This window comes from Stigmatopora argus, chromosome 21 (assembly GCF_051989625.1).
Source record: "Stigmatopora argus isolate UIUO_Sarg chromosome 21, RoL_Sarg_1.0, whole genome shotgun sequence".
Classification (NCBI taxonomy): Eukaryota; Metazoa; Chordata; class Actinopteri; order Syngnathiformes; family Syngnathidae; genus Stigmatopora; species Stigmatopora argus.
This window is the reverse complement of record NC_135407.1, coordinates 4,682,581-4,706,302: the sequence shown is the minus strand read 5'-3', so window position 1 is coordinate 4,706,302 and position 23,722 is coordinate 4,682,581. Positions and strand designations below refer to the sequence as shown.

The window sequence follows — 23,722 nt, the reverse complement described above, 5'->3', positions numbered from 1 at the left end:
CAGGCATCTATCAAATATTTTTTGGGGGGAAAGCATCGCTAACATTTACGTTTAAAAAAATGTGATGTACTCAAAAGCATTTAAAAAAAATAGAATTCAAGTTTAGAATAATAGTGGTCTAAGTTTAAAAATCTATTTTAATAAAACAACTCATTAAAATTCTTTAATTTATCAATCAGTTGCATTCACAAGCATAATAGTAAAAAAATGTGCTGAGTGCAATAATGGGCTATTTCCCAAATAATAAATAAATCCGACCTTGATTTATTCACTTGTATGAATATCAACAATGGAGTTGGCCCACTCTAGTAGTCCTCCTTTCAGGTCCAGGTTTTTGTCAGCTGGTTCCAGGCCACTGGCTATGTCAATTCAAACCTTCCATATTTCATACGTTCTATATTGTATTCTCTTTTCCCTTATTTAAAGCACGACATGCCAAAAGTGAATTTGCAGTCATTCCTATTCTGCTGGGGTTGGGGTCCTTTTTTGTTAGTATATTGCCGATTTTGGAATTTCTTCCATCTACTTGCTAAGCTTCTTTTTTTGTTTTGGGTGTTGTAAAGTTTGTAAAGATTTGGATTTCTATCTTATGTTACCTGTCTTGTTTTGTTTGTTGTCAACATGTACGCTTACAAAACACAAGATAATGCTGTAAAACCCTTTTAGGACACAATGTGAATATGCATCACTTCATGTAGTTCTTTTTTGGCTTGACTGTAAGTTACATTTATTAATACAAAAAGCTTAAAAATGTCTTTGCTTCCTTTGTTTTAATACTTTCTTCATTCAATTATTTTATTGCAAATACAGACACACTTAAAAATGAAATAATGTTACTAGGAAAGATAGTTGACTTTTTAAAATTAAACTACTTGTGACTTATGATTCTATTTTTCACAAATATTTTGTAGTCAAAGTAAAATACTTTTTAATGGAATTAATTAAAAAATATAAACGACATGTATTTGTTTAAAGATGCAATTCAGCAGACATTTTGTACCGATTTGACATTCCACCAACTTTAAATCTCCTGACGAAATGCAATCACCTTTATTTTTTGCAGATAAAAATTTAGAAACATATCTTTTTTAATGGGGTGATTGATAAGAACACCTTAAACTGGCAGCAGGATTTCTACAATGTGGCACTGGGGTTCAAAAAGGGAAAAACATCAAAAAATAGAACTAGCTTTAATAAATAAAGACATAACATAATTACTGAAATAACTTCTGTCATCTAAATGAGGTTGTTGTGTAGCATTTGTGCGGATTTTGATCAAAAAAATGGCGTTGGCTTGAAGCTGAGGCCCGTGTGACGGTTGCGTTTTAGGCAGGCAGGCAAGACAGAGGTGACAAAAAGTACACTAAAACCGAGACGCACGTTCCAAAACTACAAAAAAAATGAATAGTGTTCCATCACAACTTTTTACAGAATGTCAAGATGCCACCGAGAGCGATAGACGTCCAAACCCATTGGAACTGGGAGGGTGGCTTTGGACGTCTTTTGCCCGTCAATAGCAATGAGCGAATGTTATAACACACAGGTTGAAACACGTAAAAGAGACATTTACCACGGAAAACAACCCTTGAATGATGACCCCTTTTTAATGCCTTTTTATAGAAACATCTTTGATAAAAAGTTAGAAAATAAATAAGCACGCGTTCCCTCTATGTGGAAAAAAGTGGCGTGACGAGTGTCCTAATTTCTCTTATTGGTCCATCCGCGGCCTGCGAGATGGGGGTGCCGCTGTTAAAGCTTCTGCTAGCTTTTGCTAGCGTCCGATTAGGCTTTCGCTAGTTTCTGTTTAAGTTTCTGCTAGCTTCCGTTTAAGGTTATGCTAGCTTCTGTTTAAGTGTCTGCTAGCTTTTACTAGCTTCCACTAGCTTCCATTTAAGCTTCTGCTAGCTTCCACTAGCTTCCATTTAAGTTTCTGCTAGCTTCCACTAGCTTCCATTTAAACTGCTAGCTTCCACTAGCTTCCATTTAAATTGCTAGCTTCCATTTAAGCTTCTGCTAGCTTCCGCTAGCTTCCATTTAAGCTTCTGCTAGTTTCCGCTAGCTTCCATTTAAGCTTCTGCTAGCTTCCATTTAAACTTCCCTAGCCATTCTTAGCTTCCTCTAATCTTTCGCCAGCTCCCCCTAAGCTACCGCTTGCTGTTTGTTGTCAAAACAGACACGAATACGTAGTTACGTTTACAAATAATTAGCTTTGGCTCAGTATTAAGAAGCTCATGTACAAGTTCAAGTAGTACCTAAGTTAGCTTTATACCAGCACATGCCAGTGACCCCCAATCTTGCAGGCCGCAGACACCACGTGAATTTTCTGGTTTAGTAGACCCAGTTAACGGGCACCCACTGCGACTCCGCGCGCAGTTTGTCCACGGTGGCCTGTAACGTCTCAAACGCTTTGTCCAGGTTGTCGTTGGTGATGGTCAGGTCGAAGTAGTGACCGTACGCCCGCTGGACGCGCGCGCTTTCGTCTACCGTCTTTTTTAGGTCCAAGTCCTGTCAGGGTTGAGGTCCGGGTTAGAAAGGTGGATGCGATTGACGTGTCAGCTTTAGTTTTACCGTGAGTTCCTTGGTGGTGAGACCCGCGTCCACCACGGCTTTGTGCATGCCCTTTAGCGTGTCGAAATCAGGCGCGGCGATGAATACCACGTAAGGCATGAATTCGGCTGTTTTTAGGACTTTTAAAGCCTGGTTGAGAAACAGAAGGAAGGCAAGTGGAGGTTTCAAACTTGTGGCCCCTTATTATTCTTATGGAAATCAAGATGGTTTCTTACCTGAGGGTTAACGTCGAGAATGCACGTGCGTCCGGCGGCCACCACCTCGTGGATGGACTCGATCTTCGTCCCGTACAGGTTGCCGTCGTACTCGCCGTGTTCTAGAAATCGGCCCGCTTTCACGTCCACTTCCATTTCGGTCCGGCACGTGAAGTGGTAAGAGTTGCCGTCCAGTTCTTCGTCACGTGGACGCCGCGACGTATCTGCCAAAAGAATATAATAAAAGATGACTCGAAATCCCCTTTAAGCGTTTTTTGGACGTCGTACAGGGTATCGTGGTTCCGAAGCGGGTGGGCTGAAGGACCATGAGCCGGTTCTTTAAGCTGCGGCGGCCAACGCCCTGAGCGCCGATCAGGACCAGCGTTTTCCTCTGGAACGGAGGAACTTTGGCTACTTCTTCGTAGATCTGCAGCTCGTGGCGGTCGAACTCTGATTTGGAGGACATTGTATTTAGGTCACGCTATCAGTCGCGGCGTCGGGAAAACCTTCGGGAGGCAAACCTGCGTTCTTGGCCGTCAAATACATCATCTTTTTCTTCTTCTTCCCTGCAATGGTGCCGCACAGGATGCCTGAAAAAAACAAGGAGTGCTAAAACAGCCTTGCATGTGCAATACATGACCAATAGAGGGCAGGAAAGATTTTTTTTAGGGGAGTTAAATTTCCGAAGGCTCACCAGATGGTTTACTTGACTAATCCGAATTGTAACGGGACAAAGTGTCAGAAAATTGGACGGTTTAAACTCATTAACATTGTACTGCCATTGACGGAAACAGACGTCCAATCCAATTGAATCATTGGGTTCTTTTAATATTATAACCTCGTTATTGTCTTTAGTTCTAAGTACTATGTCTCCAAGGGCTTACCTGACCCATCAAAATCCCGAGGAACAAAGGCTTTCCTCTTCTCCTCCAAAAACTGACTGGGTATCAGTCCCGTGGCCCCGCCCACCACGTGACACGCCTGCCAGAGAGGTCAAAATGCGCTTTCGTCAGCCATTTTGAAGACTTTCCCGTCGCGGGGAAGCGACCAAAAACTCACCTGCCACCAGTTGGGATCTTCCCTATTGACGATCTGCAGGACGTCCCCTCGCTTGAACGCCATTCCGGCTTCCCGGCAAGGTATCAGGTTGTCCTTGGCCGGGTCGTAATCAAAGTAAGGTCGCACGTAAACCTGGGATAAATGTGTCCAATCAATTTGAATCGGGAGGGCTGTCCGAAAACGGTCGGCTTCGAAAAACGGCTTCTTTAGCATTCGTCTACCTGCGGGGGTGCCGGAGCATCCCGGTAACTGGGGAGGATTTTCAGGGTGATCCCCCCACTGCAGTCCTTGAGCATTTCCTGGAGCTCCGTGGGATTGTTACCCACATCCTTTCCGTTCACTTCCTTGATAATATCGCCCACGTGCAGAAGTCCCTGCCTGTCAATCATGCCGCCGTGGAGGATCCTAGCGATGACCAGGTCGTCTTTCTCCACGCGGAAGGTGACGCCCTGTAAAAGAAGACAAATGCTACTTTCAAAAGGTTCTTGCTCAAAAATATATCGAATTATTGCTCACCAGAGGCTCCCCGGCCTTCTTCCGGATGCCGATCATGCGCACGGCGTCCGCCTGCATTAGAGCGCTATTTACCGCCGCGTCATTGGTCATCTCGGCAGGAGGCGGGACTTCGTAGCATTTGGAGGCCACCATGTCGTGCGCCTCCAGAAGCGACTGAGAAAAAGTTAGCGCTTGAAGGAAAATGAGGGAACGTAACCTGGACGCACGCTAAAGCCATCATTTGCTGCCGCCCCTTCCAGTTCAGATACAACAAATGTCATTACCTGGAAGTGCGGCTCCCGCAAAATCCTGGAGAGTTCGGCCGCGCTGTCGTCTCGGACTTTGAGGCCGCTGATTTCCCCGAGAATTTCCGTCACTAACTCCATGTTGTTGTCCTGCACCGCCTCCAGCTTGACTTCATCCAGCTGTTCGTGAGCCTGGGGAAGACAAAATGGCTGCCTTGTTACATCTCACCATCTTAATTGGCTCGACTAATGAGTTCGTTAGGGGAGCTCACAACGGGGCTTTCCATGATGCCGCGGAGGAAAAGAAGGTCGATGTCTTTGGCGCCCCCGGTGGTGGGGAGCTCGCTTAGGTTCTCCAATGCCTCTTCCATGGCTGCCCAAGACAACAAAGTAAAATTCCATTTGAGCTTGTTTAATATTCGTTATTTATTCTTTACTTAGTCATAGTGAGTGGGTGTTCATTTGTACAAACTTGTACAACGTGATGTGTAGTTAGGACTAGACCGGACATGAAACGCAGTTATGAATCATCATCTTTAGCCGCTAAACCAGTTAAAGGTGCGGTACTTAAAGCTCACTTCCTGTCAATTTTGGATCATTGATTTGGGGGGAATTTCCAGGCTACTTCCTGTGTGTTGGTGGCTTTTAAGAGTTCTCGTTAACTCATTGGCTGCCATTGACGGCGCCGTTTTGAAAGCACGACTATGACTGCAGATAAGAAATTGAGCAAAACGGTTCACGCAATTCACAAAATTCTGTTTTTACAGAACGTACGTCAAAAAAAATAATAATTGTGTATGTATAGTATGAGTGAGCTACAAAGTCAAGCGGACCCCCAGCGGACTGCTTCGGGGCCGCCGGCCCTATGTTTGACACCACTGCTCTTAGTGTAGTTTTCGGACTAGCCGCCCTCCTCACCTCCAGATGTAACAGCTTCCTGATTGGCCTGGACCGCCACGCCTGCGGGCACGTCCAGCGCCTCCTGCGCCTCCTCCTCGGTCCTCGCTAGATTGGCGTCCTCCATAGCCGTGACCATCGCCGATCCCTCCTTCCTGCTTCTCCTCCCCGCAAGTATGCAAACCGGCAACCACCGGTAGTTGTGCAACTAGCGCACGTCTGTTCTTCGATCCGTGTGGTTGCGTCGCCACTCTACGGGCAAGAAAAAAAACAATGTTTTTGGGGCGAATGTGTGAGAAAGAGACAAAAGTGCAGCAAAAAATAGCTGAACCGGCACACGCAGATGTGGCGAATGCTTGTCAGGCTCCTCCCGCCACCTCTTTAATACCCATTCCCTAACCACCCGGCGCACTCATGCGAATTATAATCCCACAATCCTCTCCTGCTGGCAAGGGCTTCCTTGAGTATCCCCCCTCTTGTTTGCCAATGAGACCCCACCCAAGGTTCAGGTGCGGTGCCCACTTGTCTAGACACACACACGCATGCAAGTTGGCAATGTTATTATGTAAGTAATCTTACATAAGGGTTACAAAAGAGGGGGGAATTGACCCCTACATTCCCAGTTTTTTTGCGGTTTTGCTGGAACAGGACCCCCGCAGATAACACTGTGTACAGTTCATGTTTAGAATAGTTTCGGATTTCTTGTTATACAACCTTGTTTTTTAGATGGTTATATATCAGCGATATGATCATGATTGTGAAAATAGTGTGGGAATTTATAATTATGATTCCATGCCAATTAAACCTCACAATGCCAAAAAAGACCGGTTGCTCTTACAATTTGGAACTGGTTTTGCTACATTTGTTCCCTATTCCTCTTATTCCAAACATGTTGTCGAACTAGTTTAGAGGCCAACGGTTAGTTTGTCAAAGGTAAAGACAGAGCAGCTAAGTGTTCCCAGGTCAGATGACTATTTGGATTTTTTAGAAATATATATTTGACCAGCCAAGCTGTGTCATCCCAAATCACCATTTGAGCCTCCCCGCCATCAAACTGGCACAGCTGTGCACGAATCAGACTTTAATCCAGCCTCAATTTGACCAATCCCTCCCCCAACCTCGACGTCGGATTTTAATCCGGCCACAAAAGCATGGGATTACAAATCTCTATTTGCCTCAGCCAGTCGCTGGTTATAGCCAATGTTCAATCACTATACTGAGAGCGGTGTTTACTTAGCCTACTTTGACTGTAGCCGCTGTTGATTGAAGGCTTGCCACTGTTGTTAAAAGGAAAATGAACATCATGTGCAGTCTCAGAAGCGAATCCCCAGGTCTACTTTATCGCTAATATTTGCACAACACATAAAATAATCTGTCAGTCGGTTCTCCCGCTGAACTCATAAATCCATAAAATATTTTCCTAAAAATCTCCTGGGTGAGCACTGTGTAGTAGCATTAGAGACTGTTGTATTTACCTTTTTTTTAACCAAGTCGGTGTTCAGGTACTACAATGGCTGCACACAAGTTGAAACCTGAGCACAAACGAGGGAAGGGGCGGTGTTAAACGGGTTTGTGAATCCATAAAACTTGTAATTGTCATTTCTCCTCACATTCATTAGTTTTTTTTAACATTCTTCATTTTGTGTGGCCATGATAGTAAACCATGTGCACCACCTTGAATTAAGGGCTAAAATAAAATTGTCTAAAAATTGTGAGGCTATTTACTGTTTTTTCCTATGGTAAAATATATATGTATATATATTTTAAAAATGCATTTTTCACTTTTATTTTGTACAAAACAATCACATGAATAAGATGAGAAGATACAAAGAGGGAATCTCTAGTTTTTTTATATTTTAAAATAATAATTAATACAATAATATTAATGAACCAACGATTAAACAAGTACTTTTTTTAAATGTAATAAGGTTTATTTTGAAATTGCTCTTTAGATTTGAGAGGATTCAATGCCCTCTGGCGGACCCAGTGAATATGACATAACTCTCTCCAATCGCCACACTGGGAGACCTCCTCGAACGTGCAGTAAGCTTCCCTTAGCGAATATATTGCGCAAATCATATAAAACAATTATTATCTTATTAATATAGAGGTCTAACAACTTTCTCAATTGATAGGACAAATGAATGTGCATTAAAGTTGTCCTAAAGAGCTGGGGTCGCCGAGTCAAAGCAAATGTTCAGGTAAGAAAGGCATGTCATAGAATAAGCCTCAATGTTTAAAAGTTATTTTGATAAACTACGTCCTGTTCGAGAATTCATGAATGCGAATTTGAGTTCTGGAAGTGGTTAATGTTTTGAAGTGGTTAAGACTATGGTTATACTACTTGTGTAAATATTACGCTAACTAGCAATTAGCACGGGGCTAGCGCCAGTCGCGAGTAGCTAATCGCTACGCTAATAGCTACTCGTATTGCATAAAATGGCCGACGTTGCTAATCGCTACAGTTCATGTATGTAGTACTACTACCACAACAGGTACATTGAATGCTAATTGAGAGGCTAGTAAAGCTAACGTGCTGACTTTTGACGTGCGGTATAAATCTTGTTTTTTTAATTGTACAAAACTTTTTCAAGATGTGTAAGTGAGAATGGAAAGCAGTTAATTTACTTGTTCGATTCATGTATTAATACAAAATGTGAAATGTGATATTTTAATAACAAATATGTTTGGTTGTTCTACATGTTTTCCAAGTACATTCCATAACCCTAACCCTAACCGTTAGGGTTAGGGGAATAGAATTTACTGGTTGCACTGTGTATATAGTGGAAATATGGCCCACATAAGTATGCAAGTTTTTGTCTGAGCGCAGTTTTGTAGAATTTAAACATACACTCAGGTATTTTATCTTGTATTCGCATGAAATGCTCTTATAAAAGTAAAATCATAGCAACAATAGTCAAAATAATATTATTAAAAACATTAACACCTGTTTCTTGCTTTACATCTGAAAAAATCTTAAATTAAATGTTTAAAAAGATTTACAACATTTTAATAAATGTATGTTTGTTCTCTATTTACTCAATGTATTTAACTAATAAATCCACAGAATCGATAACTGCAGTCCTGAATATTATTTATGATATATTATTATTATATTAAAAATTAATTTTAAAAAGGGCATTTACAGCAAAAGGAAAAAAAGTCTAAACGTCTATCACCGTCAATGGTTCTTGCTCTTCTACTCCACCCCATGGCTGTCTCCTCATATTAGCTACTATAATTACTAGCTAGTTTAGCCAGTGTCGCTGTAAGGGAGAGAGTGCGAGGTCGCTTCATTACGCAACGATCAGGCTCGCTTTACTTGCTGGAAGTGAAAGATAGCCCTTGGAAGAATGTTAATGGAGGAAAAAGCCGACAGGGGTTAAATCTTTGCCAAGTCACCCGCACCAAAAAACAGCAGAGGGGCCCGACCGCCAGATCTTACAAAGGAAGAAAAGGGTAAGGAGGGTTTGCGACTTGATGTCAGAGGAATGTATATATATATATATATATATAAAAGGGAGGGGCGTGTTGAGAACCTTAATCTGTTTGTAGAAATATCAAAACAGGTTTTACGTCATAATATTTATGTACAGTGAATATTTCAAGATCTTGTAAATAAGAAGCAGTTGCGTAACAGATTCATGAAGCACCAAAAAAAGGAATGCTTAAGATTCACACAAGTCCTCTTTAGTTTCATCAGGGCCTTATATCATGCTCCACCCCCTGAACAGGAAGTGATCACTCAAAGGCTAACTGCTATTGGCTAGCTACGCAGGAAAGATGAGGAGTAGCTCATCAAAAGTGAATTTATTGATCAATTTTCGGGGATTAATCCCTAACACAAATTAGCAATTTCTCCATGAAAACCATGATTCATTTCTCTTTTTGCATCAGGGCAAAATTTGATTCCACATTGACATCTATCGCCGTCAATGGCGGCTCCATTGCATCTCTAGATCCAGTGTTTTCCTTCAGCCTGACACCGGTTTATATTCCCAACATGTACATGGTAGCGCCGGGGGGAACCGGCTCTTAAAGCAGCTGTCACTCCAGCTTCCTCGCAGTGACGTGAGAATCACAAAGAAGGTCAGGAAGCTCTGTGAAGTCCAGATGTCGCTTGGGGGGTTACGCGGGGGGTTTCCTCAGAAAAAATATGGCGCCTTTGTAAACATTTACATCCGTGTGTAGGAGACCTCAGTAGAAAAAAATTGAAAAAATTGATCAAACCTTCTATTTTAAAGTGCCCATCAACCGAGAGTTGAGATTTTTACTCCTAGTGTTTGATCTCGCAAATCGTAGGCGAATACGTCACAACTTTTAACGCCGACCGCTCCTAACCGAGCGCCCTTTTCCTCCTCTCGCCCTTCGCCTTTACGCCGACCTTAATGTAGGTCACCCTGCGAGTTAACGCCGCCACACTGTAAGAGGATTACACCGCCACCGCTAAGATGGCCGACATTGCAAACGACGGTATGACAATAATCAGGCTGCTATGTGACGCCTTTTGAATTTGGCCTTAATGGATTTATCTTTTACACTGAAACATAAAAGAGTATTAGGACCATTTCACTAGGCATTGTGGCGCTTTGTCAAATGAACGGCCAGCTCAAAATGAGAATGAACTGAACTCTCAACTCCGCTCCTGTTTTGACAAATTCACTGCGAGCGCGGCTTCATAATTCTATTGCGTTTTCCGGCACTTTCCGATACATAATTACCACTATGGGGAGTCGCTGATGTGTTAACAGCACAGGGAGGAGCCGGCCGGGGAGCACTGATGATACACGTTCAGTGCCGGGAAGGTTGAATCATTCCTGCTTTGGGCCTTCTATCTGGGTCACTATCACTTGAAAGTGCTTTCAGTGTCGTGAACAGGATGAAATGTAACACAATAAAGGAAAATCATCTAAAGACCTTTCTTCTTTTCTTTTAGACTCCGAAATCGTCAGTGGCAAAGATGAACAGCCGTCCTTTTGTGTAAGTCCTTTAAGTCTTTCAGTGCCATTGAATGATACATCCAAGCCAGTGGCTCTTTTATCAGACGTCCAATCCATTTGAACAGCGAGGGTTGGCAGCGAATGATCATTCCTTCGACGGCAGCCAGTGAGGTAATGTTAGCGCGTCCATTAATTCATTGGCGAGCATTGACAGGAATGGATGTCGTCTAATCCTTAAAATCAATGAGCTGATTGCTCTAGTTTCAGGGAATAATCATCATAAATTGTCAGATAAATCGTTTAAAGAGTAATCGCTTGGATTTTTTGGGGGGGGGGATTAATACCTTGATTTTGCAATAATATAAATAGTAATACATGAATAAATATTCATTCAATAAAGCACATTAATTTACCAAATGGATTGGACGTCTAAAAGTGTCAACGGATGTTTTTAATGCAAATGTTTTTTTTCTGATTTTTCTAACTAACGCGATACGTACCTTCAAAATGTGTACACGTAGCTGTACAGGCTGCCGGCGAATGAGTTAATTCCGTGTTTAATCATTACGGATCACGATTAATCGACAAGATTATTCCCCTTGACGTGTTTAGCGCTTAGCTCTCCACGCGCCAATCCATCTCAATAGTCCAGGCGGATTTGACGTCTATCGATGTCGGCGAAGGAGTTGAAAATGTTTGCACGCGGGCTGAGACGTCTACCGACGTCCAACCTTGCAGCAAAATAAAGGTCACGCGGGATCCCACCACAGGTCGTTGCCATTACGGGCTTCCCTACTCTAATGCACCGTCTACGCTCCTTCCTCCGTTCTATTAGATTCCGCTCCTCGGAGCAGACAATCGTAAAAATCGAAGGCAAGACGAGAAGCCCCGTCGGTTTGGCAAGTACGATCCGTCCGGCCGCCCCACCCAGGAAGGATCCCTGAGGTCCTCCCTATTTAGACGGGCTCCCCTCGTCACGTGAGGTCGAGCTAAACAGCTTAGAAAGGGTGCCAAATGCTCCTTTGCTGCCCGCAACCCTCAGCCGAGTGTTTCCTCGATGCACATATCCATCAGAGCTGACATTGTATTTGGCAATGATTATGGGATGGCCCTTTTGGGGGACAGTGAGCACAAAAAGAATCAATATTCTCTGCTTGCCCACTGTACAAACTAGTTTGTCAGTTTGTTATTAGCTGTCACTTGGTGGAGGAGTACGCATCGGGCGGGGTTAAATATAGATCGATCTGGATCAAGGAAGGCATCAGTTGTTTCACGTTGATATTCCTCAAGTGTTTTAGTAGAAAAAGAGAAAAAAATGCATTTTCATTTGCCAGAGTGTACATCATATTGATTCAAGCAAATGCCCTTGAGTTGTACTGTAGCAGACTGTAATATTGTCAAATATAACAATCAATATCATTTCGTGTCATTACGAAAGCATGCCTTCTTCACCCATTTGCCTGCCATTGACAGAAATGCACGTCGAATCCTTGTGGACTGAAAGAGTATTGCAACGTATGCTTCTAAAACCAGTTTGCTTCTTAGCAATATCTTCTTAAAATGTTCTATTTTTAAGCACAGTGCTATTTTTCTTCAGTAGAAACATTCTTCACAATTCCTTCAACTAACATTTTATTGGAAACTTTAAAGAACATATCTATATTGTCCATCTATTATAGAACAAAATGTTTTTCTTCAAATGCTTGTCAAAACCACGGTGCAATTTTCTACAAAACACCTAGCTACAGTCGTCCAAATCTCCCCACACGGGCACCATATTTTAAATTAACCTCCAAGGCTTTGTGATGGCATTTTAGGCTTAAAAACTACAATACCGGTGTCCTGTTCGCGTGCGTGGTGTCCACATCCCTCCATCCGTGTGTGTCCCACAATCGCAGCCCGCGTGCCGCATACTGACAGCTGCTCACGCGACCGCTCTGCCCACCCCTCAAACTCTTCACACACGACAAAGTGTCCATCTTTTTCTCCATTCAAACGTTAGTAGTAGCCAAAATGGACTTGTACTAAGCGATGTCCTACCTTTAACCGGCGTTTGAGTCCAGGGATCTCGCCTAAAGGTCCCGGGTGGACACTCAGACCCCCTCGGTTGTCTCTGTCCTCGTCCCGCAACAGACTGGCTCGAGAACACGGTGCCAATCATCCGCTTAGGCCCCGCCTTGCTTGTGATGTCACGTAGAGCGCTGCCCAATAGGGGCCGAGAATCAACCTTCACTCATGCGGCATTGCATTTTTTTTCATTTGAATTGTGCTATCGTTGAACAGATATGTATCAGAAAGAAATATCAATTTTAAATTTTAAAAGGGAAAACATTATTTAACACTTTTACCCTCTGTTTTAAATTATGACTGGTAAATTATGGCTTTAAATTCAAATTAGAAGCCATAGTTCTATCCATCTGTTGAAATCTACGAATGTACCACAAGAGGGAGACAAAAACTTAGTTGTCACTCAAACTAACATGCAGCAAAGACAGAAGGGTAACAAAATTTGAGCACTCTATACTTAAATCAATTACTGCAGGATTTTTAATTATAAGGCCTCTAGTAAATTTAAAGTAATTCACTATTTTAAATCAATTGCACCCATCTCTCTCAATAAGAAATAATTTGTGTTTTTATTCCAATAGGAGAGTTGGAAACTTGGAATGATCGGTAAGTCACTCTTCATAATTATTTGGCTAATGTAATCAACAAGTGTGAGAAATGACAATTTATTCGCCCTAATCTTTTACTGTTGATAGGTGTTATTCAAACATATTTTACTCACTACAACACATTCTGTAATTAAATTACATAGACTGGCAGTAAATGAGTTCATTTTAGAGTTGTCAAAACATATTGAAGGTTGAGGATTGTCAATATCAGACATTGTTTTAAACACATTATTCAGCCTGTGGCATTTTGCATGAATGTGATTGATGTAAGTGGAACTGTTCCCCAGCTGACAATGTTTTGAGTCATCATTCAATGTTGAATAAAATAATTTATAACGTTTTATTAATTAACCTAGCCTCGCCGCGTATTTAAAATACATTAAAAAGACAACATTTTTCAAACATTTCACTTTAATTGCACAAATATACAATACAATGAACCGACACTGCCCCAATTTACTGTCAAGATACACAGATGACAACCGTGGGGTGAGATATGTACAATTTGATGGCACGAAGCAGCAGAACGTTAGCAGATGGGCAAGTACGACGGCGTGTATCCACGTGCGGAGGTGGGACCGGGTGATGACCTCATCACCACAGTGATGGGTCGTATCTGGGAAGAAATACGGAAGTCAGCTTCCCATTAAGGGAAAAACAGATGGAATGAAAAGATCGATTTTTGGGCGTAATATAGACCTTGTCTGTGGAAGTGTATCTGCGCTTTCCTTCAATAAAAGCTCCGAGACCAGCGTGTCCAGAATCTCCGGATTGGACCTCTTGCCATACCTTAAAACACAAAAATACACCACGTTTAGACAGATAAAGGAGTAGATTAAAAATAAAATAAAACATAGTTGTTTGCCAATTCTTGAATCAATTCCATATTATATCGGATTTTGAACACAGACGTGCGGAGATTATTGCATCTCTGCAGGATATCATAAATCCTTGTCTGTTTTAAAACTGCTATAATGGTGAATTTACTGACATGCACACAGATCATTATACATTCTAAAGATTTAATAAATAAAGATAAATTATGTACAGTTAAGTTTACAGCAATCTTTAGTTTGCAAACAAAACTTATATTTTTTTTGTTTCTGTCACCCAAAGTGGTAATATTGTTCTTTGACCGCAGCGTCAGGTTTTTTAAAACTCTTTGTGGGGCATGTAATCATTAATCATTATCATCAATAATTGTTTTTATTATTATTATAAATCATTTAATCTTAGACATGAGTTTAAGTACCCAACATAATAAAAACAAACAGAAACAAAACTGCAAAGCTATCAATTTAATGATATAATTGTATTTTCACTGAAAATTTCTTATTTTAAGACAATTAGAGCTTTTTTCACACGTGAAAATTTGATTTTTTTTATTTACAATTCATATCAACCCAGTTTAAAGTCATATTTTCACGTAATTAAAGATACTTTGCACCTGAAATCAGTTTTTATTGACTTAATAACAATAATCAATTAAGATTTTCTTGGGTAAAACAAGTCATTTTGAAAAGCCAAGGAAAATGTTTAGTTTTAGAAAGAAAGAAAAAATAACAACAGTATAAAACCATAACAACATAGACCACCAAGACACATTCAGCAAAAATATCAATTCATCTCTGACAGTGTCAATTAGAACTACACCCTAATTCATTTTCAGGCATTATTGGGTTGTTGGTATACTCACCACAACATGATAACTTTACCTACCTCTGTCTTGTGATGAGATTAATGTAGTGTCTCAGCGCCGAGTAGTACTTGGCCAGTTCCTCCGCAGGGGCGTCCTCACCGGGGTTTTCCGGTTTCATCGGGTATCCGTTTGTCAAGGTGCCAAAGCACAGCAACGCCCACAGCAGGAACGCCAGGGTTGCCAGCCAACTGACAAAGTTAGAATGCATCTGATGGAGTGGAAAAGAAAGCAATTAGTTTTCTGTCTAGAGCAATAAGAGATTATTAATCGCGCCTAAATGGGGGAGTGAGCAAATTCACTTACAATTTCCGCTGTGCTTTCGGGGCGTCTTGGCGTAATGCTGTGGCGTCTCGGATGTGAAGTGCGTCTGGTGCGCGCCGGCCGGGCTTTATATGTGAAGACCAGGCGGGCTGCTGAGCAAAGCGCGTCAGAGCTGCACTCGCTTCTGTTTTGCGCCACGTAAGCGTCATCGCTGATGCTGTCAATTTCTTTTTCAAATGTCTCGAAACTGCTAAAAATAGTTAATTGTGTGATGGATGGGTGAGAGTTTGGAATAGGAAGGGCTGTTGTTTTAGCGCACTTGCTGGCGATAGATGTCCAATTCATTTGGACTTGAAGTGTTGCTGCATTTTCTCAATTAGCTTGTTTGTTACTGTTTGCACATTGCACTTAATAACCCAAAAAGATAATAACTTTGTGACCGGATTTTTTTCTTTTACATAGACTTTTTGATGATTATATTTAAGAAAGTAATTGAAGTCACAAATTGACATCATTTTAGGGCTGTGCCAGTTTTGTTACATATTTGTTTAACTTTGTTCACTTGGTTGGAAGAAGCCATTTTGGGTAGACCAGTTTTTCTGAATGCAAACATATATAACACAGTAGACTTGTAACAGCCGAACTAGGAGAAAGGTAGGTTTGCTTACAAAAATGCTAAATGAAATCCTAAAGTGCAAAGAAAGCAAAAGACAAAGGAACAAACTAAAACATACAAAATAGGAACAAACAGAAATCCACAAGTACATCGCGCAACACCTGAACATGACAAGAAAGTTTGAGGGAAGCAGAATTATTTGATACACAGAAAAAAACAGAAATTTTATTTTACAAAGGTTGCTACACGATGACGTTGTCATATCAAATTTCTTCCTCAATGAAACCTCTTAGAGTGACGTTAATCCACCCGAGCCCCCTCCCCAAAATGTTCCCGATGGGGCCTGAACAAAAACAAACATTGGAAACAGGTTCTAAACGAATGTTCCTTCTGAATCTCTTTTCACGGTAATTTTTTTAACACCACTCCTCCCCTCAGATAGACGACGCGACGCAACAGGGACAAAACGGCTCCATCCGAAAGCGCAGACGAACGAGCGCATCAGCCAAAAGGGCTCATCTCAATGGAGTGCGCTTAACACGCACACCCAAATAGGACTTAAATGACTGAGTGCTTCATTTACCTCCCATTCATAACCCTTTTGTACGTATGTCATCTCCCAGCCGTATAATCTAGCAAATCGCTCGTTTATCCCCGAGTCTGCTCCTTGAGGACGCGGCGAGGAGCTTTTGTGTCACACAGGATGCTCCGAGCGACATGCGGAATGAGACACAAGTGTGAGAACATGCCTCACAAAAGTCGCCCAGCCAATCATGACGATTACCGGCAGGAATTAGCCTTTAGATCGCGTTCGGGAAGCCGAGTCAATGGGCCTGACACCTTTTTTTCCCCCCACAACAACAGACAGGCTGTGAGTGTGGGAATGTATTGCGTGTGGGTGAAAGTTGAAAGTTGATGTTTTCACTTTGACGCTAAATCTCGACAAATGGATTTCAAACAAGAGTTAAGACGATTCTGTGTGCTGAGCAAAGTGCATTTTTACCTCTCGTGGGGATTGATAACCACTGGAGGGAGTACATTGCATTAGCCAACCACATCTAATTTGAGCGTCATTAGCGATACAAGTATCGCGGGCAAGCAAATATGCCGTTTCCACTGAGGTTGTTGACGTGAAAAGTGCAGGAAATAGTCGTGCAAAAACTCTGCGACCGCGCTCGCAAAGTGGTTAACATATGGCCTGCCACGGACGAGGATAGACGTCCAAAAAAACCTGTGTTAACATACTATAAGAGGCCTCTCAGCCGTGAGTTGAACGTCCATTTGCAGGGAATGCGTTAAGTACATTTTAGATTTGAACTGCTAAATTACCCTCCATAAAAGCAAATTATTGCCTAATGTTGAAAAATGAAAGCCTAATTTGCTCTTTTGTCCACAGCTATGACTAGAGTGGCTTAGAATTGACAGATTTTAAAAGTTAAAATGTCATCTGACCAATGTATTTGCATAAAACAATGTTTTGCCAGACTTACGGACTAAAACACAATGAAGTACTTTTCAAACTACTCATTTGGTTGTAGCTGCATCCTAATGACATTTGTTGATATTTTGGAACCGTACTGCTTAGCCCAAAACTGCCTGATAAATTTGTGTAAATGAGGTGAATTGTTCAAAAACTGCAGGCCGATTAGCATTTTTACAATTTGAAATGTTTTTACCATTGGAAATGAATAGTGCAATTTGGAACTGCGTTGACATTTGTTTAGAAAGTGATAAAGACTTCCCCCAAAAATGACAGCAAATTAATTGAAACTTGTATTTGTATATCGGTCATTTCAAACATCTTATCTTGACTTCCTTTCAATTCCGCTGACATTTTTCCAAAGACCTTTTTCTATCGCACGTCTGGTCTACAGCTGTCGGCCAGGGACTCCGATACGTTTACCGGCAGCCGATGTCCATCGGGTGTCGTCCAATGAGGATGTTTGCACCCACCTGAGCCTAACCAACGTGTCACTTGACCTTCTGTGTAGCTGTCACTCAAACCTTATCAGGCGTTGCATTCAGTCAAGCAACTGAATCAATAAATTGGGGCAGAAGGGCGGATATTCCGATAGGAAAATAAACATGAGAAGAAATTAAAAGAAGTAGACTTTGAAAGGTGTTTTTGTCACTGTAATACAATCACAAATAAATCCTCAAAATCAACAAGAAGTGATCAGATAACAACAGAAAGTGTTGATGATTTTAGAAATAGTATTTGGGTCAGTTTGGTACAGTAACTGTTCATCTGCGCAGAATTATGTCCATCGGGGTAATTAAGTATATTTTCATGGTAATTGCCAATTTAATCATTTGCCTGCAGTTTTTTGTCTGTTTTGTTTTATTAAAGCGTACAGTCTGTCAATCAATGCGGTTTCCAGAGGAATCAAGCACGGCATGGTAGTCATTTCCGAGGGGCGCAAGTCAGATGCTGTTCTCCTAAACGGGGTTGCTACGCACAGGCAATTACTATGAACAATTAATGCGCCACACTAATTATGTGCTATGCAGTTTTGAACCCAAACAAGTTCAATGAACTCACGTTTAATTATTTGTTCACATTGTAGGCCAAGTCAACACGTTGACAAGAGAGTGGACGTCCATCGCTGTGAATGGCAGTCAATGCGTGAACAAGTAAGTATTTTTTTTGCACTCACTTCTCCCTGTTGAGACCCAGGTGCACCCATGACGTATTTCACGCACAAGCGCGATTCCAAACCCACCACGCCACCTGTCCACCGCCATCACGACACAGGTGACTCCCGATGGCATCTGTGCAGAAGCTGATCGGGTTTGACTCGCAGTGGGAACACTTGAGGGGGAGAGCAACCTCATTTAGAACTAGTTAAATCTGTTTTATTTTTTACCCTAAATGGGCCACCGGTAGCGCATCAAAATCACCTCAATCTCCATTCACGGTGAGGATTAAATGCTTGTTGCTGATCTGCCGTGAGGAATGGGATTAATCAATAGCAGACGGTACATCTTTGTGGGTATTAAACGTGTATTTTTGGTGACGTGTTGAGTGGGTGGCTTGGAACTGAAGAATATTAATTGCGCAAACCTTTAGATGTTTAAACTGACCACTAATAGAACAAGCTTTGTGTGTAGGGATTTGCTGGTAAAAAGAAGAGTTTAAAAAAACTGGTTGTTGCTGGTAAATTGTGGATTTCATCTAACATAACATTTGTGTATCCCACGTCGATAGCAAATGTCGCGGATAATGTCTTGAACTTCAAAGTTTTTTTTTCCAATCAAAAGAGCATTTATACAAATTCAGTCTCTGTCAAATTGTCATTTGTTCAGCTGTCAGTGTGTCATTGCATCGACTCACCTGATAACAATAAATGTTGATTGCATACAATCACTATAATTGCTGGTGACAAGACTTTTTCACTTTGGTAAAGATAAGGATAATTTTATTATTTGAATGGCAACAGGAATTTGGATAGTTTTGATTGAACAGATTTCAACAGTGAAGGTTTCAGTGCCATTGACAATGATAGGCGCCCAATCTTGGACATGAACCATTGAGTGTTCCAACCTTTTTGTCAAAATATGAAATTATACATTGGTAAAACGATTACACATTGTCATATTCACACATAAATGAAACAAACAACAAGTTGACTAGTAGTCCTTTATCGCTGACTTTTTAGTAGGTAGTAATTGTTACTATCATGTTGCTATGGAAATGACCCATTGTCCATCTAGCGGCCGCAAAATGTACTGCAACTATCCCACCAAAAAAAAGAAATTAACATAACCCTCTCATGCTAATATTACTCACACGGTTCAGACCAATACATTGTCACATTGAAGTGGTAAAATTGACGGTGCGAGCTTGAAAATGGTGATGAATCTTCTTTTTTCTCTTCCACTCAGGAAATCTGTGTAGGAAAGGCAGTGAGAATACGAGACTACATTTCCCAGGATGCCTCGCGGTGACGCACAGCAAACCTCGAGGGAACCATCACGGTCAGCTCCGTTGCCTTCGCGTATTTCTAGCTGCACTTTAGCATACTGAGCCGCATAACGTTTACGGAAGCTTTGCAGTAGAGGCAAATAAATGTGCAGGTTAGCGAGCTAGTGTATTTATAAAATAGAGAGGGTGAAGACATCAGCTTTTTGGATTTGTCTTTTTTAAACCGGCTAGTACAACAATCATTTTCTTTTCAACAACGAACAATTTGCTTTTTGAGCTGTCATGCGATTCGGCTGCATTGTGGCTATTAATACTTCAATTCATGAGGACCTTAGATGCAAGAACATTAAGGTAAAGTCCCTTTGTAGCTCGAGGTCATTTTTATCTGTTTATTGACGTAGCTAAGGGAGCTAACAGTAGCTTCATGTCAACTTCCCCATTTGTAAGTGGAATGAAATCTTATGTCAAGTACTATTAAAGCACTTCCTTCGTATATGTGCGCACAGTGTTTACATGGCGTAAAGTCAAGTATTTGCCTAAAGATATTTGTCATCTTTGGGCAACTTTATAGGCATGTGTTACAACATTTTCTAGTTTTTATTAACTGTCAGAGGAATACTCTATTACGACCACGTTTTGCTTTCAGATGGAAAATAATTGTCTATCAAGGGATACTTGTACTATGACCTACATAAAACAAGACTTTATTTGGAATGGAATATGGTTAAAAATATCGTAATCTTTTACTCTTTCCCTTATTAAAAAAAACAAAAGTAAGCTAATTTATAAATAACTGTAACCCATTAATGAGTATCCAAGGTAGTGCAACTAAAGCAAATCTGCTCCGTATTGTATTTGGTTGCATGTAAAGTATAATGTAATTGCTAACAGTTTCATAATGTCACAACTCAACTAAGCTTACTAAAACAGATATTACTTATCTATGACCCCAGATGCACAGTTACATTTCAAGGTTGAGATTTGGGTCTCCTGAAAATGTTGTGCTAGTGTAAACAGGCCATGATTATTTCTCCTACCTGTTCTTAACTGACCATTTTTTTTCCTTAACCACTGCTGTGGTTTTCTTTCAAAGGCACTTTGTACTTTTTCCTTTAATTAAATATGTGCATATTTGACAATAGTGAAGAGGCACTTCATAGGGTTCACCTCCATAATTGAATTGTGGCCAGCCATCAAGGACCTTAACATGTTGAAAAAAATGAATGCCACGTGAGGCATTCATTTTCTCATTGAAACCTCAATACCACATTTTTAACCTTTTCAAAATTCCTGTTCATTTTTAAAGGCACATTCAACATCACACTTTCATATTATTCATATTACTGTTTCATCCAATTCACACACTCGGATTTGAATATTAATGTTTTTTTTTAAGTCCACATATTTTCACATTTTAGACCACCAAATAGAACTGCTTACAGTTATTCGGAGATTAAAAAAACATCCCTATCCTTAGTTGGTGGAAAGTCCAAGCAAAATGGATTCTGTTACCGCTCTTTTTATAATTTATTCCCCCATCAACCCCTCCTGTCACTTCTCAATAGGAAGTGACAATAGCACACTCAACAGAATGTGGAAAAACGACTTGTTGACAAAGATGTGAAAGACGAAAAATGATCGCCTAATTGCCTCTGGGCAAATGCGGCCACAAACGTTTTGTACCTTGGCTGACCGAACGCAGGGGGGGAAATTAGAGAGTGAATACTCTCAATTGTTCTGACTACTGCTGCGAATCCTATTGGGAGTGGGTCCAGTTTCAACTAAACTGGCAATTAGGTTTCTAGGCTGAAATGCCGCCACCTTCAAATCTCATCGATAAGTCATTGCCAGCTTTCACAGTTAACATCGAAATTTCACTTCTATAGTCTTTCTAATGTATTTTCTTACTCTTTTTGGTCTGTGCAGATCGTCCACAATGAACGAACATCTGCAAGATTGTGAACTCTGACCTCCATCCATGGATTTGGACGACCACAACTACACAAATGTAGCAACCGTCGTGGCGACTCAACATTATCCACCGCATTATCATCCGGTACCAGCAAGTTCCCACCAGTTCTTTTGAGTTTCTTGCGTCCTAATCATCTCCAATATGATACTTTGCACACTCATGAAACGCAACATGTCCCAGAAGCTAAGCTTGCTTCTGTTAGTCTTTGGTCTGGCGTGGGGACTCATGTTGCTCCGCTATACCGTGAAGCAACCGCGCCACCAGACCAGCGCAGAGCTGCGCGAGCAGATCTTGGAGCTCAGCCGGCGATATGTCAAGGTCTTGACCGAGGAGAGCCAGAATTCACCGGGTGGACCTCAGGGGGCTGCCATGGCTGGTTACGGTAAGTACCTATTTCAAGGAGTTTCTTTGACAACAACTTGCCGTAAATTGCGTGCTAAAAGCCACACCGCCCAAATTTTATGCAAAGTATTCATATTATCCCGATGGCGTATTTGTTCAAACGAGTCAGAGATGTTGACAAAGTAGTTGTGTAGCACAAATTAAGGTTGTAAAATATTGTTTAGCTATTTGGTTTTATAGAAACTTAGACATTTCCTTTTTGTTCTGGCAAGTTAGTTTCAGTAGTGTATTTTTTTAAATGCAGTATGCTTATATCTCTTATTTTCTTGTTTGTAGTACTTAACTCATCCACTGCCAGTGATGGTGACAGTGTTATCCAACAAGTTGCCGTGTACTTGTAGGTAACGTGTTCTTATCCTTACAGCTGATCTAAAGAGGACAATAGCAGTGCTCCTGGACGACATCCTGGCACGGCTGCTCAAACTAGAAGGCAAGTTGGAATTGGCCGTCAACGCGTCCATCACCAACTCGTCCCACAGAGGTATTGGGTCTTCCACACACCCGGCTCCGGGAAAAAGGCCTAAGCAAGGGAGAGCCGGTGGCCGTCAGGCAAGGTCACGCTTTAACCAACAAACCCGCCTCATGCCTCAGTCGCATGTATGAGCATTGCTTCGGTAGTTGGATTGACAGTCCGATTAGCACATCCCACTTTTCCTGAATTTATCCCAGGATGTCCACAGACTTGACGTGATGCCAGCTCAAAGGAAGGAGACCCTTTTGCCTTTTCCACTTTGTTTGCCGTTGTATTTATTTTTGTTTGATCGAGAGGGGAAAGTGCTTTTTTTTGTATTTCAATTTTGCATTTTTTTATAACGCCATATTTGAATCATAGGTATAGCAATCTTAACGGCTACCGACAATGTTGTGGAACAATGCTTAAGCACATTAATACATACAATTTAACAATATGACGATAACCTGCTGAATTCAACAGATCACTTGAAAATATGAGTCGCTGTATTTCCGCTGATAACTGTTGCTACTTACAATTTGTGTTGCACAAATACTAGTATCGGTACCAAATCGGCACTAAAATTACGTTATCGTAACAGAGCAATTACTTTACGTAGGAGTAAGTATGGGCTAAGTTACTGTTAAGAGAAAAGTTATCTTGTATTGGAATCGATATCGGAAGCCCCCCCAAAAAATAGTATTGGTGCAACACTAAATGCAATGTGAACATCTACCGTTTGGCCAACGTTTATTGATAGGTATAAACACGTTAAAGATTTTTTTAGTCTCAGTGTGTGGCTAGTGACACATCCGATGAATCCTATTTGCCACTGAACTTGCATTGTTTCAGCTGAAAACCAATGTTTTCCGCCTCCCTCACTTGCCTTGGGTGTTATTTCACTCTCAATGTAGAATGGAATGAATGTACCGCAAGGTCAGAATCTTCGGTGTTGCGAAGATGACTGACCATCTGCTACACGTTCAGGGTTCATGTTGCACTGTGACTAAAGCGTTTTCTAAAAATAATGGCCTAGTACACTTTTGCTAGTGCTGTTTTATTGTGTGGGAGGTGATCGTTTCATGCTGGAAAAGAAACTGCTGAAAACAAACCGTTTGAATTCTCATCATAATGATGCCACTTACTTATCACAGACTTTAACCTTCAAATACATATCATATATTCTGCGTGTCACACTTTCAGAATGTATTTTGAGACCGCCAGCCTCAATAAACTGTGGTTCGAGTACGGATAGTAGTGCAGTACTTAGTAGTGTCTGTAGTGGCTTAACAGTACTTTTAATGTGCAAACACGACCTAAAAA

General features: G+C 41.2%; 3 protein-coding genes across 10 annotated transcripts; 1 reads left to right on the top strand and 2 right to left on the bottom strand.

The window, feature by feature from the left end:
- Positions 1-1,020: 1,020 nt before the first annotated feature.
- pals2b (protein associated with LIN7 2, MAGUK p55 family member b) lies at positions 1,021-12,549 on the bottom strand. The gene is made up of 14 exons (XM_077590751.1): positions 12,439-12,549; positions 6,934-6,990; positions 5,480-5,710; positions 4,834-4,934; positions 4,601-4,753; positions 4,338-4,490; positions 4,043-4,270; positions 3,822-3,953; positions 3,647-3,743; positions 3,284-3,352; positions 3,051-3,212; positions 2,784-2,986; positions 2,569-2,697; positions 1,021-2,505 (listed from the first exon to the last, which is right to left on the bottom strand). The coding sequence occupies exons 3-14, from the start codon at positions 5,595-5,597 to the stop codon at positions 2,329-2,331; spliced, it is 1,722 nt and encodes a 573-aa protein (XP_077446877.1). The 5' UTR covers positions 5,598-5,710; positions 6,934-6,990; positions 12,439-12,549; the 3' UTR covers positions 1,021-2,328.
- ccdc126 (coiled-coil domain containing 126) lies at positions 7,421-23,653 on the top strand. Of its 7 annotated transcripts, none has more exons than XM_077590762.1 (9): positions 7,421-7,501; positions 7,594-7,659; positions 10,395-10,438; positions 13,052-13,071; positions 18,217-18,283; positions 19,535-19,627; positions 21,501-21,630; positions 21,749-21,928; positions 22,313-23,653. In XM_077590762.1, exons 8-9 carry the CDS (start codon positions 21,772-21,774, stop codon positions 22,549-22,551), a joined length of 396 nt encoding a protein of 131 aa, XP_077446888.1. In that variant the 5' UTR covers positions 7,421-7,501; positions 7,594-7,659; positions 10,395-10,438; positions 13,052-13,071; positions 18,217-18,283; positions 19,535-19,627; positions 21,501-21,630; positions 21,749-21,771; the 3' UTR covers positions 22,552-23,653. The 7 variants fall into 7 exon arrangements, with proteins under 7 accessions (XP_077446888.1, XP_077446881.1, XP_077446885.1 ...); XM_077590755.1 differs by having other exon boundaries at positions 21,727-21,928; XM_077590759.1 differs by lacking the exons at positions 7,421-7,501; positions 7,594-7,659 and adding an exon at positions 8,772-8,917 and having other exon boundaries at positions 21,727-21,928.
- npy (neuropeptide Y) lies at positions 13,467-18,409 on the bottom strand. 2 transcript variants are annotated; one of them, XM_077590754.1, is made up of 5 exons: positions 18,307-18,409; positions 15,076-15,185; positions 14,793-14,980; positions 13,773-13,862; positions 13,467-13,689 (listed from the first exon to the last, which is right to left on the bottom strand). In XM_077590754.1, the coding sequence occupies exons 1-5, from the start codon at positions 18,392-18,394 to the stop codon at positions 13,668-13,670; spliced, it is 498 nt and encodes a 165-aa protein (XP_077446880.1). In that variant the 5' UTR covers positions 18,395-18,409; the 3' UTR covers positions 13,467-13,667. The 2 variants fall into 2 exon arrangements, with proteins under 2 accessions (XP_077446880.1, XP_077446879.1); XM_077590753.1 differs by lacking the exon at positions 18,307-18,409 and having other exon boundaries at positions 15,076-15,393.
- Positions 23,654-23,722: the final 69 nt, after the last annotated feature.

Coding starts and splice junctions, on each gene's coding strand:
- npy (XM_077590753.1), bottom strand. CDS start 15,378: ATGAATTGGACATCTATCGCCAGCAAGTGCGCTAAAACAACAGCCCTT. Junction 14,981..15,075: donor CCGAAAGCACAGCGGAAATT/GTAAGTGAATTT, acceptor CCACTCCATCAG/ATGCATTCTAACTTTGTCAG. Junction 13,690..13,772: donor GATACACTTCCACAGACAAG/GTCTATATTACG, acceptor ATTTCTTCCCAG/ATACGACCCATCACTGTGGT.
- pals2b (XM_077590751.1), bottom strand. CDS start 5,597: ATGGTCACGGCTATGGAGGACGCCAATCTAGCGAGGACCGAGGAGGAG. Junction 4,491..4,600: donor TGCGGGAGCCGCACTTCCAG/GTAATGACATTT, acceptor ACTTTTTCTCAG/TCGCTTCTGGAGGCGCACGA. Junction 3,954..4,042: donor ATGCTCCGGCACCCCCGCAG/GTAGACGAATGC, acceptor CATTTATCCCAG/GTTTACGTGCGACCTTACTT.
- ccdc126 (XM_077590755.1), top strand. CDS start 21,553: ATGGATTTGGACGACCACAACTACACAAATGTAGCAACCGTCGTGGCG. Junction 21,631..21,726: donor ATCCACCGCATTATCATCCG/GTACCAGCAAGT, acceptor AACATGTCCCAG/AAGCTAAGCTTGCTTCTGTT. Junction 21,929..22,312: donor GGCTGCCATGGCTGGTTACG/GTAAGTACCTAT, acceptor TTATCCTTACAG/CTGATCTAAAGAGGACAATA.